Genomic DNA, 16785 nt, shown 5'->3' on the forward strand with positions numbered 1-16785 from the left:
TCAATCAATCATTCAATCAACAACTTTTATTAAACTCTTTCTATCTTCCAGGCATTGTCTGGGTACTGAAGACAGAAAGATAAAAACAAAATAATCTTTGCCCTCAAGGAGCTTACATTCTTTTAGGGGAAATATTATGTACACATTTAAATAAATACAAAACATATGCAAGGTAAATACAAGGTAGCTTCATGGTAGAGGGAGCTGGCATGGGCAGCTGGGGAGATCAAGACAGGCTTCCTGGAAGAAGTGATCCTTGAGCTGAACTTGGAAGGAGGCTAACTAGTGATTCTATTAGGAGAGAGTACATGACAGTCATGGGGAACAGCCTGTACAAATGTTTAGAGATGAAGTTGAGTATCTTCCCTTCTCCAAAAAATCAGAATGTCATTTGGAAACCTGTGGACAACCATACCTCTGTGGGCATACATTCACAGTTCTAGTGGGAACAATGAGGAAGCTTCCAGGAGCTATCTGCAAGCCTGGTGGACAGATTCATTCCTGGTGCATTGACATAAGGAGACAGTGTTGGATCTCTGTTTTGGTAGCTGCAACTAAGCTAGATGTTGGTATTTTATAGGGAGAGACCCCAAATCCTCAGAAGCACAAGAGTCCAGATACAATTTACTGCCTGGTGAAGAAACCCCAAACGGTGAGACATTTTATATCTTCATGCTAATTTATGAATAACTGATCACTTCATAGGCCTTACTAACTGGAGATTTCAGACTTTTCAAAGCTGCCCTACAGTGACCAATGTACCCTAGAAGGACAGCCCTGCTTTATATCTGGTATTGGTAAAGGCAGAAATTGACAGAATTATCTATTTTTCTCACAAAATTTAGAAAAGGAGGCCAAAGACCAGGGTGCACTGGTAAATGTTTAACAGCAGGGCAGAAAAACATAAGTTTAATCTACATTATTAACACCTTCTTAAGTCTAGACAATCAACGAAACAATAAGTCAAGCCCTTATTGTAGTGATTTCTGAGATGTAAGTGCTTGTAATAAAAATTGAGCAATTAGGATGCCACAAACTCATTAGAGCTGCCTCTGGCACACCTCTGCTAAGGGTTAAACCTCTGTGTCCAAAAATCTGTGCCTAAATCTAATTCTAGTCCTAATCCTAACCCATCGGGATATTGATTTATCAAACAGATACAGCACATTAGCCAATAAACACTGCTGATATCCAAATTAATTAGCTGGCTAATTTGGACATTGATAATAAATCTTAGCTCTAGCATGACTGGGATATATGTTTAAGAGAGACTTCAGTGAAAGATTACATATAAAAGAGGCTTCATCTTCTATCAAATTTCAATGTCCAGCACTGTTTTTATATCACCTTCCCTCCAAAGAACAATCCAAGTAAATAATCCTAAATAGAGGTATGAGGAACACCCCTTTAACTCACTAGCTTCAACCTGACCTCAAACCAGCTATTTGTTCACTTTGCTCCTGTTTTCCTAGGGCCTCCCTGGACTCCCTATTTTCTATTTCTCCAAGATTGCCTCCCCCTCCCCCTGACCTCAGTTATATGTTCAGACAGGAGAAGAAAGCTTCTCCAGGTTTTTATCTTCTCCTGTTTATTGCATTAACCCCCTTCCCTATGGCTATGTCCCTGAGGTACAAGATAGAAGCAAGACAATCATAAGACACTATCCCTGCTCAAAAAGAATTTACAATCTTACTATGGAGAAAAGACTTGGACGTGTGAAATTAAAAGATGATTCATGACAGGCCGCCACAAAGTATTAAAGTGTGATGGTCCAAGTACTACAGGAATTAACGGGAAACAGAGCAATGTAGATTAATCTACAATGTTAGCGCCAAAGGGAATACAAGGAAAGAGAGAGGATTATGGGTTTGTCAGAGCTGGAAGGCACCTTAGAAATCACCTAACTTGACCTTTTCATTTTGGATTTGAAGGCCACAGAGATTTGTCCAATTATACTGCAAGCTGATAGTGGAGCCTGGGTTTGAATAAACACCTTTTTTTCTTTTCCATACTTTGGTGTTCTTTTCACATTATCAAGTAACCAGAGAATGCTCCACAGAAGAGAAAAGACTTGTCTGAGGCTTTGAAACAGGGAAAGCATTTGGATAATGGAAGAAAGTTAGAAAACCAAGAAGCAAAGTAGGAACCAAAACAGGGCAAATAGAACTGGGTCCTGATGACCTTTTCAAGGGAAGAGGAGAAACACTGCTTCCCATCTCCTATCCCCTTCCAGTACCAGTCACATGACTGGCCTCTTCCCTTACACAGCTCTATGCTGCCAACCCCACTCCCCAGGCTCCCATAGCTATCATGTCCTTCTCCAAAGCACAGTAGTCTCTTCTCCCTGCTGCACCCTCAGTAGTCCCAGTATCAGTTGATGGCATCAGTTAAATCCCCCACCCATGAGCTTCTCTACTCAGCCTTAGCTCTTTTCTGGTCACTATTACCCCCGACCATTTTTTCCATTTCACCTTCTAAGAACCTTTTTCTTATGATTTGATGGAAAGCTTGCTGGATTGAGAATGCAAAGATCTGACTTCAGATCCAGGCTGTCAATGCATGACACCTTGAACAAGTCACTTAACCTCTCTGGACTTGCATCTTAGTTATCTTCTACCCCCACACTTGTGCAAAGATAATGGAGAGGCAGAACCCATCTTACCTTGGACCTTAAATCCAGAACTCTACTTAAGTTACCAGATGGTGACTATTCACTCACTAGTACATATTGGTACTTAACTAGAAGCAACAAACCAGTCTGAGTTGCCCTTAGCTCCCAGCTTTCTACTGCATTTAGAAATCAACCCAGGTTCTATCTCATCTCCTTTAGACTAGGGAGCAAAAAATGAAGTTATCATAATCTTTCTGATTTGTGCTCCATTCCCAAGACAAGTCTTTTCTGTGAAGCATTCCCATTCCCAGATTGTAATCTCTTTCTTCACTTCACAGAACATAAAAAGATTCATCCACTCATATTATAGATTAGAGCACTTTTATTGAATGGAATTAAAGGTAAATGGTATGACATTAAAACTCCCAAATGATGAGCCATGTCACTCCAGAAACTTCTGAAGTCTCCACTCCCTTCCCTGCCCCTAATTAACTGCAACCCTTCCCCCAGTTAAAATCTAAGTGACATAAGCATCACTTATGCCAAGAGAATAGCCCAGCACAAAGGCCATTTGCAGTGGGGAGTAATCAAGTATCACTCCAATATCAAAGTTTTTGAAGTAGAAAAGAAACAATTTCTTCATGGCAGATGATGATCTCCACACCAGCTATTATAAAAATAGAATTTACTTCCTGGCCAGTCACCAAACAAAACTAGAAACCTGATGATCAGAAGAAGTGATCTTCCTAGTCCCTTTAAAATTCAACCCAGGTTCTACCTCATCTCCTTTAATCTAGAGAGCAAAAATTGAAGATTACCATAATCTCTTTGTTAGAATTAGATCCACTTCACAGGACTTAATAAAATTCATCCATTAATATTATAGATCAGAGCATTTTCATTGAATGAAATTAAAAATAAGTGGTATGACATTAAAATTCCCACATGACTAAGCTCAGGTACTCCAGGAAAATTCTAAAATCTCTACCCACGATCAACTGCACCCACTCCTATTAAATCTAAGTACTAATTCATTTGTGGCAAGAGAACAGCCCAGCCCAAAGGCTATTTGCAGTAAAGAGTTATCAAGCATTCCCGCAATTTCAAAGTTATACTACTAGAAAGGGAACCATTTCTTCATTGGTGATCACCACATCAATTCTTACAGAAATAAAATTTACTTCCTGGCTAGTAACCAAACAAAACCTGGAATCTAGTGGTCATGAGAGGCTCTCTCAGATCTTTCTGACTTCCCTCTGTGCTGCCCCTGGATCTAGGAAACCACAAACTCGTAGTGCAAGCTCATTTTATACGCCCTTTCTCTTGTGTAGTGTTGTATGCCTCTGTGTGTCCACTTCTGGGCTTCCCTCTTATCATGTATTTCCCATAAATCAAATGACTGTCTTTGTTTTTAAAGTCCCACTATAGCATGGTGTATTACTTTTTGAAACTCCATTTAGGTTAAACATCTTTGTGTAATGTATAACTTATATCAGATTGCTTGCCATCTTGGAGGGAGAAAAGAAGGAAGAAAAATTTGGAACTGAAAATCTTGTTTAAAAAATGAATGTTAGGGGGCAGCTAGGTGGCACAGTGGATAGAGCACCGGCCCTGGATGCAGAAGGACCTGAGTTCAAATCCGGCCTCAGACATGTAACACTTACTAGCTGTGTGACCCTGGGCAAGTCACTTAACCCCCATTGCCCAACCAAAAAAAACCACAGAAACAAAAAATGAATGTTGAAAACTATCTTTACATGTAGTTGGAAAAAAATAAAATACTAAAGGACAACAAGATGGTGCAGTGGATAGAGCTCTGTCTTTGGAATCAGGAAGACCTGAGTTCAAATACACCCTCAGACACTTGACACTTACTAGCTGTGTGACCCTGGACAAGTCACTTAAAGCTGATTGCCTCACCAAAATAAATAAAATAAAATAAAATAAAATACTATTAAAAAATAAAAATAAAAAATAAAATCTTTGTGTGAAACCTTCCAAATAGGTGAGATCACTAAAAAGTGACACTGAGTCTCCAGAGGCCTCTCTCTATGAAAATTTCACCTCAACAGGAGAGTCACTGCCTACCCCATCTTCTGACTGTGGATAACAAAGAGAAAGCAGGGCCTTATTGGAATATGGATGATTCGAGGATGAATATCTCTGCACATGGGAAGATTCTGGCATTTCCCTACATTACTCTACACATATTCTGAGTTCTCTCACTTTTGCTCTCAGAGCAAACAGTGTCTGGGCCAAGATACTGGTCTGAAGGGTAGACAGAGAGACTCAGGTTCTTTTTAATTGATCCCTTAGAATTTTCTCTAATGACAGGCTGGGATTGTGAATTTTATCTCCACAGTAAGATGTTCCCCATGCCTGGAATCTCTTCTTTCCTCTACCTTCTTGTTTTCTCTTTTCCTTCAGACAATTCTGATTCTCCTTTCTGCAATAGGCCTTTCCCAACACTCCCCATCCCTTTCTTCTGAAATAAACTATAAATTACTCTCTGTCTCTCTCTCTCTATATATATATATAGATAGATAGATAGATAGATAGTACATATACACATAGATAGATATATCTATATATTTATAAGCATGTCTATATAGAGAAATATATCTTGTTTGTACATACTTATTTGCGTGTCATCTCTCCCATTAGAATGTGAGCCCCTGTTTTTTTTTCTTTGTATCCATAAACTAGCACAATGCCTTGCACATAGTAAGCCCTTAATAAAGTTTTTCTTGTAAACTGACTGATTGATATCTATCTTTTCCTGTGTCCCAGTCGGAGCTGTCCATTGCACACTCATGCCATGAACCATTGCATTCCAGGAAATGCACATCTAGATCAATCACAGATGTTTATGAGAAGTAAAACTAGTTCAGCAAAACATAATTTATAGTAAAATAAAGAAATATTCCATTCCTTTTAGTAGGAGAGGAATAAGAATAATTCAATTTTGATCTACTACCATCAATCAGAGTAGTCTGTTCACCTATGACTATGTCCTTTCCCTTGCCTTCCTTTTCCCATAGCCTGGCAAGAGAAACTGCATCTCAGAAACTGCTGATGCTAATTGTTATTAATCTGCCATGCTATGGTTCCCCAGGTCTGCTCTGCACAACCACCTCAGTCACAGGCCAGAATCTCTCTTCCCTATTTGCTTCACAAGGAACTTCTTGGCTAGCAAGATGAAGCAAAACTATAAAATCCAGCTTGCTTAAAGAGGTACCCAGAACAGACCATTTTCTTGCAGGTATCCATTAAACAATTGTTACATTTAACTTTCTTGGGCCTTGGTTTGCTTATCTGTAAAATGAGGAATTTGGACTAAGTAATCTCTAAGCTTCCTTTGAGCTCTAAATCCTATTAACCTATCATGAAAAGTCTAAATAAACTAAAACCCAAGAAAATTGAAAACAGATTCTAAGTTGATGTGTTAACAAAAAAAAAGATACTGTTGACCCAGCATCACTATGCCACGTGTTTTTCTATTCCCAGTAGTACTGATGACTTGGCATTGAGCCATCTAAACTCCCCCTTCCCTGGTTCTCCTTGTGACTGGGTGACATAGTTTGAAGGTAGAATAGTTTTTTATCTATGTATGAACAAATGCAAGACCTTGACTGCATTAGAAAAATGTTTGACCAAACCTGGAAAAACTTACATGAACTGACGCAAAGTGAAATTAGCAGATTCAGGAGAACACTATACACAGTAACAGCAATACTGTATGATGGTTTACTATGAGTGACTTAGCTATTTTCAACAATACAATGATCTAAGACAATTCCAAAGGACTAATGATGAAAAATGCTATCCACCTCCAGAGAAAGAATTTACTGGAGTCTGAATGCAGATCAAAGCATACTTTTTTATAACTTTCTTTATTTTTCTTATTTTTTGTTTGGGTGTTTTTTTTGGTCTGCATTTTCTTTCACAACATTACTAAATGGGAGTGTTTTGCATGACTGCATATGTATAACCCGTGTCAAATTACTTACCTTCTCAATGAGAAGGGAGCAGAGGATAGAATTTGGAACTCAAAAATTTTTAAGTCAAATATTAAAAAAAAATTTAGGTGTAATTAAGACAAATAAAATATTGTTTTTAAAAAAGAAAAAGAAAAATGCTTTAGCATGGAACTGACCTGTCAATCTTATTCGTTGCTTTGAAGTACACATTACACACACACACATATACACACAGGCTATTTCCTCAATTTTAAAGACATTTTTGCAAACAGAGAAGAGGACTCATTAATTGAATACATTTCCCCCTTCCTACTGCATATAGTAGATTTGGAGTCAGAGGAGACCTGGGTTCAAATCCCACTGGATTTGGGGGAAAATGAGTTTCAAATTCAATAGCTGCTACTTACTGTCTACAAGAACTCGGACAATTCTCTAATCTCATTGGACCTCATATATCATTTGTAAAACAAAGGAGGTTATACCAAATAAGCTTTAAATTCCTTTTCCAATCTAAATCAATGATTTTTGATCTATGAACTTAGCAGCGTGTGACTTTAGATAAATAAATTAACCTCTCTGGGTCCCAGTTTCCTCATCTTTAAGATGGAAATAATAATACTTGTCTAATCTACGTGAGATGGTTATTGTAAGGCTCAAATGAGATAGTGTAAAATGCTTCATAAACTGAAAAATCTATATAAATAACAGCTATCATAATTTTTTTAAGAACAACCTGTATAGGTGTAGTAGAGTTAATTATATTGGGAGCAGGGGAAATAGCAAATTGGTCTCTCCTCCAAACTCCAGTCCAGTATCTCCAACTATCTATTGGACATTTCAAATTAGATATCTCATAGGTGTCATGAGCTCAATATATTCTAGAGACAACATTTTCTTTTCCTCAAACCATCCCCTCTTTTCAACTTCCCTATTACTACTTTTTTGGAGGCAATCAGGGTTAAGTGACTTGTCCAAGGTCACCCAGCTAGTAAGTGTCTGAGGCTGAATTTGAACTCAGGTCCTCTTGACTCCAGGGCTAGTGCTCTATCCATTATGCCACCTAGCTGCCCCTTCCCTTTTACTGTTAAAGGCACTACCACCAAGTATAGGTCTAACCATGCCACCTCCATATCTAATTAACTTCAATGGTTTCCTATTACCTCCAGGATCAAATATAAAATCTTCTTTGGGGAATTTTTAAGGGAATTTCACATGCTGGCTTCTTCCTTCCTTTCTAGTCTTGTCATACTATACTCCCTTTCATGCATTCTATGGTCCAAAAATGCCAGCCTACTTGCTAACACTTCATCTCCTGCCTCCATGTCCCTGCAGTGACAATCCTGCAGGCCTAGAATATTCAATCTTGCCTCTTGATGTCCCTTACTTCTTTCAATGCTAAGCTCAAATGCTACCTCCTGCAGTCAGCCTTCCCTATACTAGCCTACCCCCAACCATTTCAGAGTTTCCCTCTAAGGTGATGTTCTTTTTGTTCCATGGTTCTGAACCTGGCGTCTGTGAACTTGGCTTTAAAAAAAAAAGTGTTGCTAACTGTACTTCAACACAATTGGTTTCCTTTGTAATCTATTTTATTTTATGCATTTAAAAACATGAAAAAGGGTTCATAGGCTTCACCAGCCTGCCAAAGGGGCTCATGACATAAAAAATGTTAAGAACTCCATTTTCTTCTGCATCTATTTTGTCTAACCTTATAAAAGAATCAGAGTAAAAAATATCAATGAGGAAATGTATGTCCCTATTTATTTATATTTTTTCACACATTAATATATAAACTCCTTGAGGGCAGAAACTAATTTTGTGTTTGTACTCAGCATTTAGCAGTGTCTGATATGTAATAAGTGCTTAATACATACTTGTAGATTCATTAGAATCTAAGAAAATGAACATCTTTATATTCAATGATTTGCCATGCGACTTTCAGTAAAATTACCTGTCTATGCCTTAGTATTTCTACCTGTGAGGCAGAGAACAGTGCCTGCCATCACTTTCTCCCATGATGAATGTTAGCAATAACCTTCCAGAACAATCATAAAGTCTAGGTAACATAAGCCTTGAATAAAGGCTAGAGCTATGCATGTTGGTGGGGGGAACTATCTCAAACTCTTTGGTGAATTATCTAGTGCTGGCAATTCTTTCAGCCCCCAAAGTGGACACAGGTACTTAAATCATATTTTTATTCCAGATACCACTGATCAAGGCTTGGAAGAGATATAGAATCATGAGATCTGACTCTGATAGTTGTTTGCTGTGTGACCATGGGCAAGTCATTTAGCCCCTTTGAGGCTTGGTTTGCTCATCTGTAAATATTCACAGAAACAAAGATCCATCTTCTTAAAAGCAACACTCATACTAATAATGTTGTTGTATGGCTCTAAGTCACAGAATGCTACAGCCCTTGAAGAATTAATAAATGATTATTGACCAGAGGGCAGTGGAGAAGTGCATGGTGTGTTTGACCAGGCTGCAACATAGAATAAAATACTGTATAAAAGAATTAGAATGAAAGACGTCAACGAGGAAGTTTATGATTGAAAAGGAACATGGGTTAGGCATATGGCAAAAGTGAGGGGATAATAGGGTTATAGTCTGGGTGCTCTATCTGTATTCTTGTGACGTGAGAAGAAATCTAGGAAGGCTTCCAGCATGTGAGATGAATCCTCTGATATTAACTTATGGGCTGACATGGAAAAGTACCATACAAGATAGGCAGCAAAAAGGAATAGTGATCCACATCACCGGAGAGAATGTCCACATCGATGAGATCTCAAATTGTTGGAATATTTGAGCAATCCTTGCACTCCTTTCATAATGTGGTTGTTGTGAAGAGAGAGCTTTGTAACCCTGCAAGAGCTATAAAAATCTGAGCTGTTCTTGTTAACAAATCTCCTAGCCCTCAAAATGCTTCAATAGTATGTTCATTTTGGACAGTAGCTCCCCTTACTAGGAATAGATGTGGAACACCTCCAGCTCCTTATAGGACAGTCGTTTGGGTCTCTGGACCTGAGGAAGAAGCAGTGGCATTCATTCAGTTCCTACCATCAGACCTACATCCTGGCCATGTCCAAGCTATCATACTCCTGCACTTCTGATTGGTGATACAGAACCTTCCATATAGGGCCTGATACCTGAACCTCCACACCAAGTCCTCCAGAATCCAGGCTTCAGTCCCTGGGAAAGTTAATCCATTCATCTTTGGATCTCTACCTCTCCCTTTTCCCCACATACACTTTCCACCTCCCCAGAACACTCCCCACTCCAGTCACCATTCCCTTTCTGCGTTGTTTTCCCATATTAGAATATAAGGTCTTTGAGGGCAGGACTGATGCTCTCTTGGTCTCTGTCTCTCTGTCTCTGTCTCCCTTCTCTAAATACATATGTGTGTGTGTGTGTGTACACATATATGTATGTATATACATACACATACACATATATGTATAAATGTATCGACGTGTATATATTCTGCATACATCAGAATATAGACAAATATACAGATAGGAATAGAGACATTTTATAGACAGAAATCTAGAAGTACATGTATATAGACAGATATATAGATATGTAGAAAAAAGCATATGCATATTTATTTATATATAATATGTACATATATTTGCAAACCCTGTGTTGAGCACAGTGCCTGGCATATAGTAAGTGCTACACAGTGGTGGTGGTGGTGGTGGTGGTAGTACAGTGGATGGAATGCTGAGCCTGGAGTCAGGAAGACCTGAGTTCAAATCCTACTTCAGACACTTACTAGCTGTGTGACCCTGGGCAAATCACTTAACCTTATTTGCCTCAATTTCTTCAGTTGTAAAAAGAGCTGAAGAAGGAAATGGCAAACCACTCCAGTATCTAAAGGCTAATATGAAGCTTTGAGTGCCTTATATCCAGGAAGCTGCTGTTCACTGATTCTATGCTTTTGGAGGAGAAGGGCTTCTTCATGGTCACCCCTTGGAGGAGCTAAGATCTCCATCCTTGGGCACAATTTCCCAATTCAAACAACAGTTTATGTGGGTCAGATTAGAGGCATAGCCCAGTACAGAATTCCAAAAGTCACTTCTGCCTGAGGGAAGGGAAAAAAGAAACAAGGCAGGAGATCTTGTTCACTAACAAAAGAATGAATGGGGGGAAAAAACCATTTATTTGCCAGGCACTGCTCCAGGGGCACATTGTTTTAATTATAGCCTTGGTAGCAATGACGATAATACCATAGTTTATCCTATGTGAGCCAGGTAGTCTCACCCAGCCTGCCTTGCAACCTGTGGCATGATTTTATAAGAAAATTGCCTTATGGTTAGGATTTACAGTCTCTATCCATCAATAGGGTTTACCAACTCCCTAATGAAAATCAAACCAGTGACCCTAGCCCTGTTAGCATCATAGTTTAACCCACTGAGCAAACCATGTGCTCTATTACACAAATCCCTATATGACGTTTTGAGTGTTAACCAAAAAGGCAAAATTAGCTCCTTAGGCACATTTGAACAGGGAATGGCCCATCTGTGGCCCAATAAATTCTGTCCTTTGAGGACTAAATCATCAGGCTGCTGTGGATTCAGGTCTCCTAGATCCTAACCAGTTCACTAATTGACCCTAAGGAAGCACTTATTTGCAGTATGCTTCAATCTTGTCCACTTGAAATGGGCTCTATGGACAGCTCCCTAGGCTGTATAGACAGTTAATCAGTGACATCTATGCTTTTTCTCAAGCTGAAGTGTACCAAAGAGAAGAGGTTTGCTGGATGTGGGGAGCCAATATATTCAGAAGGCAATTTTGTAGCTTACCTCTTGATAGATGGTAGCTGAGTGGGATGAGTTGGGGCTCACTTGCTTGGAAAAAGGCTGCTGAAAATCCAGAGGGAGAGAGAAGTCAGCCCAAAATTGAGAGATGTAGTTGCCACTGCTACTATAGGGTAGCGCTAAGTTATGATGAACTTGGACCCACCCAGAGGGAACAGATATTTCAAGAAGCATGAAAGGTCCCATAGTCTGCAGTCAGCTCCCCCAGCATCTTTTCCTTAGGGTATAAACAATATTGCTTTGTGATCTCCAGAGAGAGCAAGGAATACCATATAGCATCTCCTCTCTAGACATAGATCTGACTCCAGATAATGGTGAATGTATACATGAGGAAGGAAGTGGGCATCCCTCTTTCATTGCCCTAACCCCAGAGTCTGAGGCTCCTATATGTGGCTGGCTGCAGTCTTGAGGACATAGCTTGATCTTACCTTCCATCTCTTATCTCCCTCTGACAGCAATACACACTTAGACTAGTCCTTTTAAATATATCAGAACAATTGAACCACACATGAGGAGAAGAGAGGAGAGGACAACTGTGCGGAAACAGATAATTAGCAGCACAGAGACCACCCAGCTTTGTCCAGCATGAGACAAATCATATTGAGATTTCTCCTTCTGGACCAAACTTATCCATGTCTATGGTCTTTCTGCCTGATTCTCTGAGGATTTGAGTTTGGGTCACTTCTGCTGATCTCCTTGGTATCACCTTTGCCTACTATGTCTTTGATCTTATCCCTAGAGTCTACTCCCCGTCTAGGCAGGCTGAACTACACTAAGTCCCCCCTAGCTATCCACAAAAGAGTTATCTTCTGATGTCCCGGTTGTACTGAACTAAATATTCCCTCTCTTTCTCCGTATTTTCTCTCCCACTTGGGAGGATTCTGCTTTGATTTTCCCTGTCTTTCCTAGAGGAACTAAAAAGACCCCCATCTCTTGTTTACCCATCAATTCTAAACAATAGGTATTTAATATCAGAGTTCCAGCTATTTAACAGGTACACTCAGGACAGCATGGGCCAGAGCCACACCCATAGCCCCGAGCCAGGGGAGGACAATTCTCCACACCACATGTACACCCCACTCTTAAACACACAAACTCATACACATTCACATAAAGACAAGCATGCATTTATCTTCTGAATACCCACATATGGATATAGACATGCGCGCTCATACAAATATAAACATTTAAATGCTCATCTTGGAGGAGGAGACTTACATGCTTGCAGGATTGTACTGATGAATACACTGTTTTATCTTGACTAGCAGGACTGGAAGCAGGAAGCTAGTGGTAGGAAAAGATAAAGTCATTACAAATGAAATGGTGCTGACAATGATGTGGAAAGGCGATCTTTACCATACTCCGACTCAAGCAGATGAGAACCTTTTACCTTCCCTTGAATGATTAAGCACCTGCCCTGTGCAAGATTTTAGTAAAATGGTTACAGTGAGAGAGAGAAAGGGGGAGTCCAGGATGACAGAGAAAAACTTCACCAAAAGCATAAGCACTGGACTGAGAGTCAGATCTTCTAGTCCTAGCCCTACCACTTAGCTAAATAGCTTCCTCTCTCTGAACTTTGGTTTTCTCATCACTGAACATCTCTCAAGACTTTTTAACAGTGGGAAAATTCTATTCAGTTGCTATTGGAGAGAGATGACTTTCTCTCTTGCACCTTCCCAGACTATCCTGTTGTGAAATTCTTAAGTCAACAATTATGTTTGGGAGTTGTGAGCCATTTTCTCACAACAACCCTGCAAGATCAGTAGCAGAAACATCCTTATCTAAAAGATGAGGAAACAGGCACAGAAAGTTTAAGTGACACACCTAATTTAAGTCACACAACTAGCATTAGATCTGAGACTTGAACCCAAGCTTTCTGATTCTAAGCTCTTGCTACTACATCTCAGTGCCTTTAAAAAAAATAGTATACCAACATAGCTGGAGTCAAATAAGCTTGAGACCAATTAGACTTTCCAAGATTCTGTTCTTCCATCTGAGGTCTGGTCATTCCACACATATCATGTACAAGGGTGTTATGAGGCTCAAATGAGATAATAGATGTAAAGCATTTTGCAAACCTTAAAGTGATATGCAAATGCCAGTTATTGTTATTATTATTATTATTCGACTATAGTCACCAGGTATTATCTAGTGATGACTTCATTCCATGAGCCTTCTATTATACTCTTGATATTATTACACTGATTATTACTCCTGATATCTATTACACTATTGTATTTATAAAGCGATATGAGCATTTGCTGCTAAGTCAATCAGAGCTGTCTCCAGCACACCCCTAACTCATATAGACTCCTGTGGGACTTTCCTGAATTATCTGAGAAGTTGGAAATGTACCTGTTCTGGAAATTGGACCACAGAATATAAGGTGTTTCCTTCTTCTGTTTCACAATGATTCTGCGCCTATACGAGAAAAGGAAATAAGTAGAGCATCACAATCCATGCATTTCAAGCTCAATGTTATACTCAGTTCCTGACTCGCATAGCCAAACAGTTACCAAATATTGTCATTTCTACCTCTATAACATCTCTCCTCTATATCCCTTTCTCGCTACTCACAAATATCCCTAGCCTAGTTCAAGTTTTTATCTCCTCTTTCTTGGACTGTTATACTAACCCTTACAATGGCCTCCTAATTGATCTCCCTTTTAAACCTCTCCCCTATTCCAATTCACCCTCTGCACAGCTACCAAAGCTTGAGTCAGGCAGTGGCTTCCCTTTATCTCTACCATTAAATACAAACTACTGTGATGGGCATTTAAACACCTTCACAACCTACTGCCAACTTACTTTCCCTTCCTTATGACACATTACTCCTCTTCATGCACTCTTTGGTCCACTCAAAGTAACCTTTATACTGTTACTCATGCATGACACTCCATCTTCTATCTTCACGCCTTGGTACCGATGTACTGATTATTTTCTCACTACTGTTTCCTGGACTTTCTTTCAAGACTCATTTCAATCACCTCCATTTACATGAAGCCTTTCCTGATCCTCCCTTCCACCAGCTACTAATGCCTCCCTACCACTCCCCAAAAATGTTCTATTTATTTTATATATACCTCTATATGGCTTCCCATCTGTGAAATGAGGGGGCTGTACTAGATAGTATTTAAAGGTCACAGATGACTCTAACTATATCATATGACAATGGTGGTTTTTACTTGGGAGTTGAGAGCAGATGCTTGCTGACTTCCTGTGTAATCATAGCTCCAGCTGGTGGCAGCAAAGATACAATGCAAAGAAGGGAAAAGAGAAGGCAAACAACAAAAAAAAAACCAAACAAACAACTAATCAGCATTTTCAAATTCCAAATGTCAGAATCAGGGATATGACAGTTTGAGAAATAAGGAAAGAAGAGGAAGGCTCCCATTTTTCAGATAGTCCAAGGTCTAGTTAAGGGAATTTTCCCTCAGTTCTGATAAGCCATTCTCTGCTCCTATTTGAAATGGCCTTGTTCTCTCCTAGGCTCCTCAAAAGAGCCTTACCTAGAAGCACAGGAAAGAACAGACATTTGGTGCCATTGAGTGATTCCTGTTTGGGGCAATTCATACATTTAGTTCAGTGATACGGGCTCAAGTAGTGAAAAAAATAGGAACTGGAGTTTTCTCCTTCCAGGAGACCTTTTGCCCCCAGAGCAAAATGGCTGCCTAAGAAAATATCTCTTGTGTAAGGGATATAGTGATTGTATCTTGGAAAATATGTCACCCAAGTACCCATACATGATGGAAATTGCTTGGCTGAGTGGTTTTGCAGGAAACTCCCATATTGATTTAGAGCTAGACAAGATTTTGTGTTTATTTCACCTCGCACCCCACTTCTAACACACACACACACACACACACACAAGCATACACACACACCAGATGTTTTTTCTTTCTTATTAGCTGTGATATGAATCATTAGTTGTCAAATAACTATCAGTACCTGGCTAAACCCAGGATACTAATCCTCTCCTGGCATTTTCAGAAACTGTAGCTTTTGAGTAACCTACTGAGTTGCATGATAGCCTGTACCTGCTCGCCAAAGGTTGAACATCTGGGGTGTGAGACACTGACTCAACAAAGGCTGAGATTCTTGGGCCCCAATATAGCAAACGGGAAGTAGCCAAGACTTTTCTCTGAATTACGCCCTTATTAGTGAAACTAGAAAGATAAGATAACTCTAGAGCCACTGCTACCCCCAAATGGCTAATAGTGTGCAGAAGAGGATAGCCACTGAATTAAAAAACCCACTTTAGACCCTGTACATTGAAAAGATGGGGTAGGCAATAGAACGGGCTATGGGAATTCAGGTAACAGGATCAGGTGGAGGTAGGATGATGATTGAGAGAGTTAATGATCATTCCTCCTCCTCTGATGAAGAATGCGAACTACGCTTTGAGGAAAGACAACAGGAACAAAAAGTGTGGAAACATAATTCTTATTGAGAAGAGGAGAGAATTGTTAAGAATTAGAAGGGCTTATGTTTCCACAGGTAGAATAATGCAGAGATTTAAAGAACCGCAGCTCCAGGAAGTAGTACACTGCAGGTGGCCTCGGGCTTAGCCAATACAAAGTGAGTAGATTGTTCCAAAAAGATCCCAAAATCAAGATAAGGGTGGAGCCAGCTCAGACCAGTTCAGGTCAACCTGAGGACACCTGAAAAATGTTAGTGCGCCTGTTTAATGAACTTCATTACTATTATCTGACACACCCCGCATAAAATTAGAGCCTCATTAACGAGTCGTGGGACGTATGACCAAGGGAGGGGGAACATGCTTGAGCATATCAAGGGGAAACATGGAAGGAAAGGTGTAACCTGGGAAGGGATGGACCAATCAAGGCCTGGGAGGTTTCGCACTGAGTTCAACTGCATAAAAGCACACTTGCCCTTGCACTCAGGGCCCACCCCTCCTGAAGAGGGGTGGAGCCCGCTTCTGGCCAGAAACATCTAAATCCTCTGGACTTTCTTTATGATAAATTTTCTTGATACTAAAAAAAAAAAGATGGGGTTGGATTGATAAAATCCCCAATGTGGAAGAGATTAAGGAACCTCCTTCCAGAACGGTATCATGGTGGGTATAAAAGTGCCCTGATCCCCAATTTGGAACACACATAGACATTCTGTAACTGGTTATGGTTTGCTACCAAACCATCTGGTGAGGATACAAACTGTTGATTGGTTGTGTAGATAAATGTGTTCTGGTATAAAACAACCAGGGTCTTGTTCTTGGGCTCCAGCTTTCTCCTGCCTAACTGCTGTTCCAGTAAAAAAAAAAAATGATGTAAGAGGAGAGGCCTCAAGCCCTTCCCACCAGAGATTGACATGTATCCCATGAATACAGAGCTTTTCTCCTTTAAATTTTTCGTTCTTTCTT

At 39.8% G+C, this 16785-nt stretch overlaps 2 protein-coding genes across 4 annotated transcripts in view; one reads left to right on the forward strand and one right to left on the reverse strand.

Annotated features, from left to right (window-relative positions):
• LOC110203752 (T-lymphocyte surface antigen Ly-9) overlaps window positions 1-5369 on the forward strand; it is a 39353-nt gene extending 33984 nt beyond the window's left edge. Inside the window, exons 9-10 of the mRNA XM_020980218.2 lie at window positions 581-652; window positions 4617-5369. Of these exons, the coding sequence (XP_020835877.1) occupies window positions 581-652; window positions 4617-4721 (177 nt within the window). The 3' untranslated portion in view covers window positions 4722-5369. The remainder of the gene's footprint in view (window positions 1-580; window positions 653-4616) is intronic.
• Window positions 7-16785, reverse strand: part of CD244 (CD244 molecule) — a 28278-nt gene continuing 11499 nt past the window's right edge. For 2 of the 3 annotated variants that reach the window (XM_020980214.2, XM_078156218.1), the window contains 4 exons: window positions 13761-13826; window positions 12624-12689; window positions 11391-11450; window positions 7-9609 (listed from right to left, as the gene is read on the reverse strand). In XM_020980214.2, coding sequence (XP_020835873.1) covers window positions 9550-9609; window positions 11391-11450; window positions 12624-12689; window positions 13761-13826 — 252 coding nt within the window. In that variant the 3' untranslated portion in view covers window positions 7-9549. The remainder of the gene's footprint in view (window positions 9610-11390; window positions 11451-12623; window positions 12690-13760; window positions 13827-16785) is intronic. The other variant, XM_078156217.1, reaches the window with a different exon arrangement.

This window comes from Phascolarctos cinereus, unplaced genomic scaffold, assembly GCF_003287225.1.
Source record: "Phascolarctos cinereus isolate Bilbo 61053 unplaced genomic scaffold, phaCin_HiC Scaffold_5;HRSCAF=322, whole genome shotgun sequence".
Classification (NCBI taxonomy): domain Eukaryota; kingdom Metazoa; phylum Chordata; class Mammalia; order Diprotodontia; family Phascolarctidae; genus Phascolarctos; species Phascolarctos cinereus.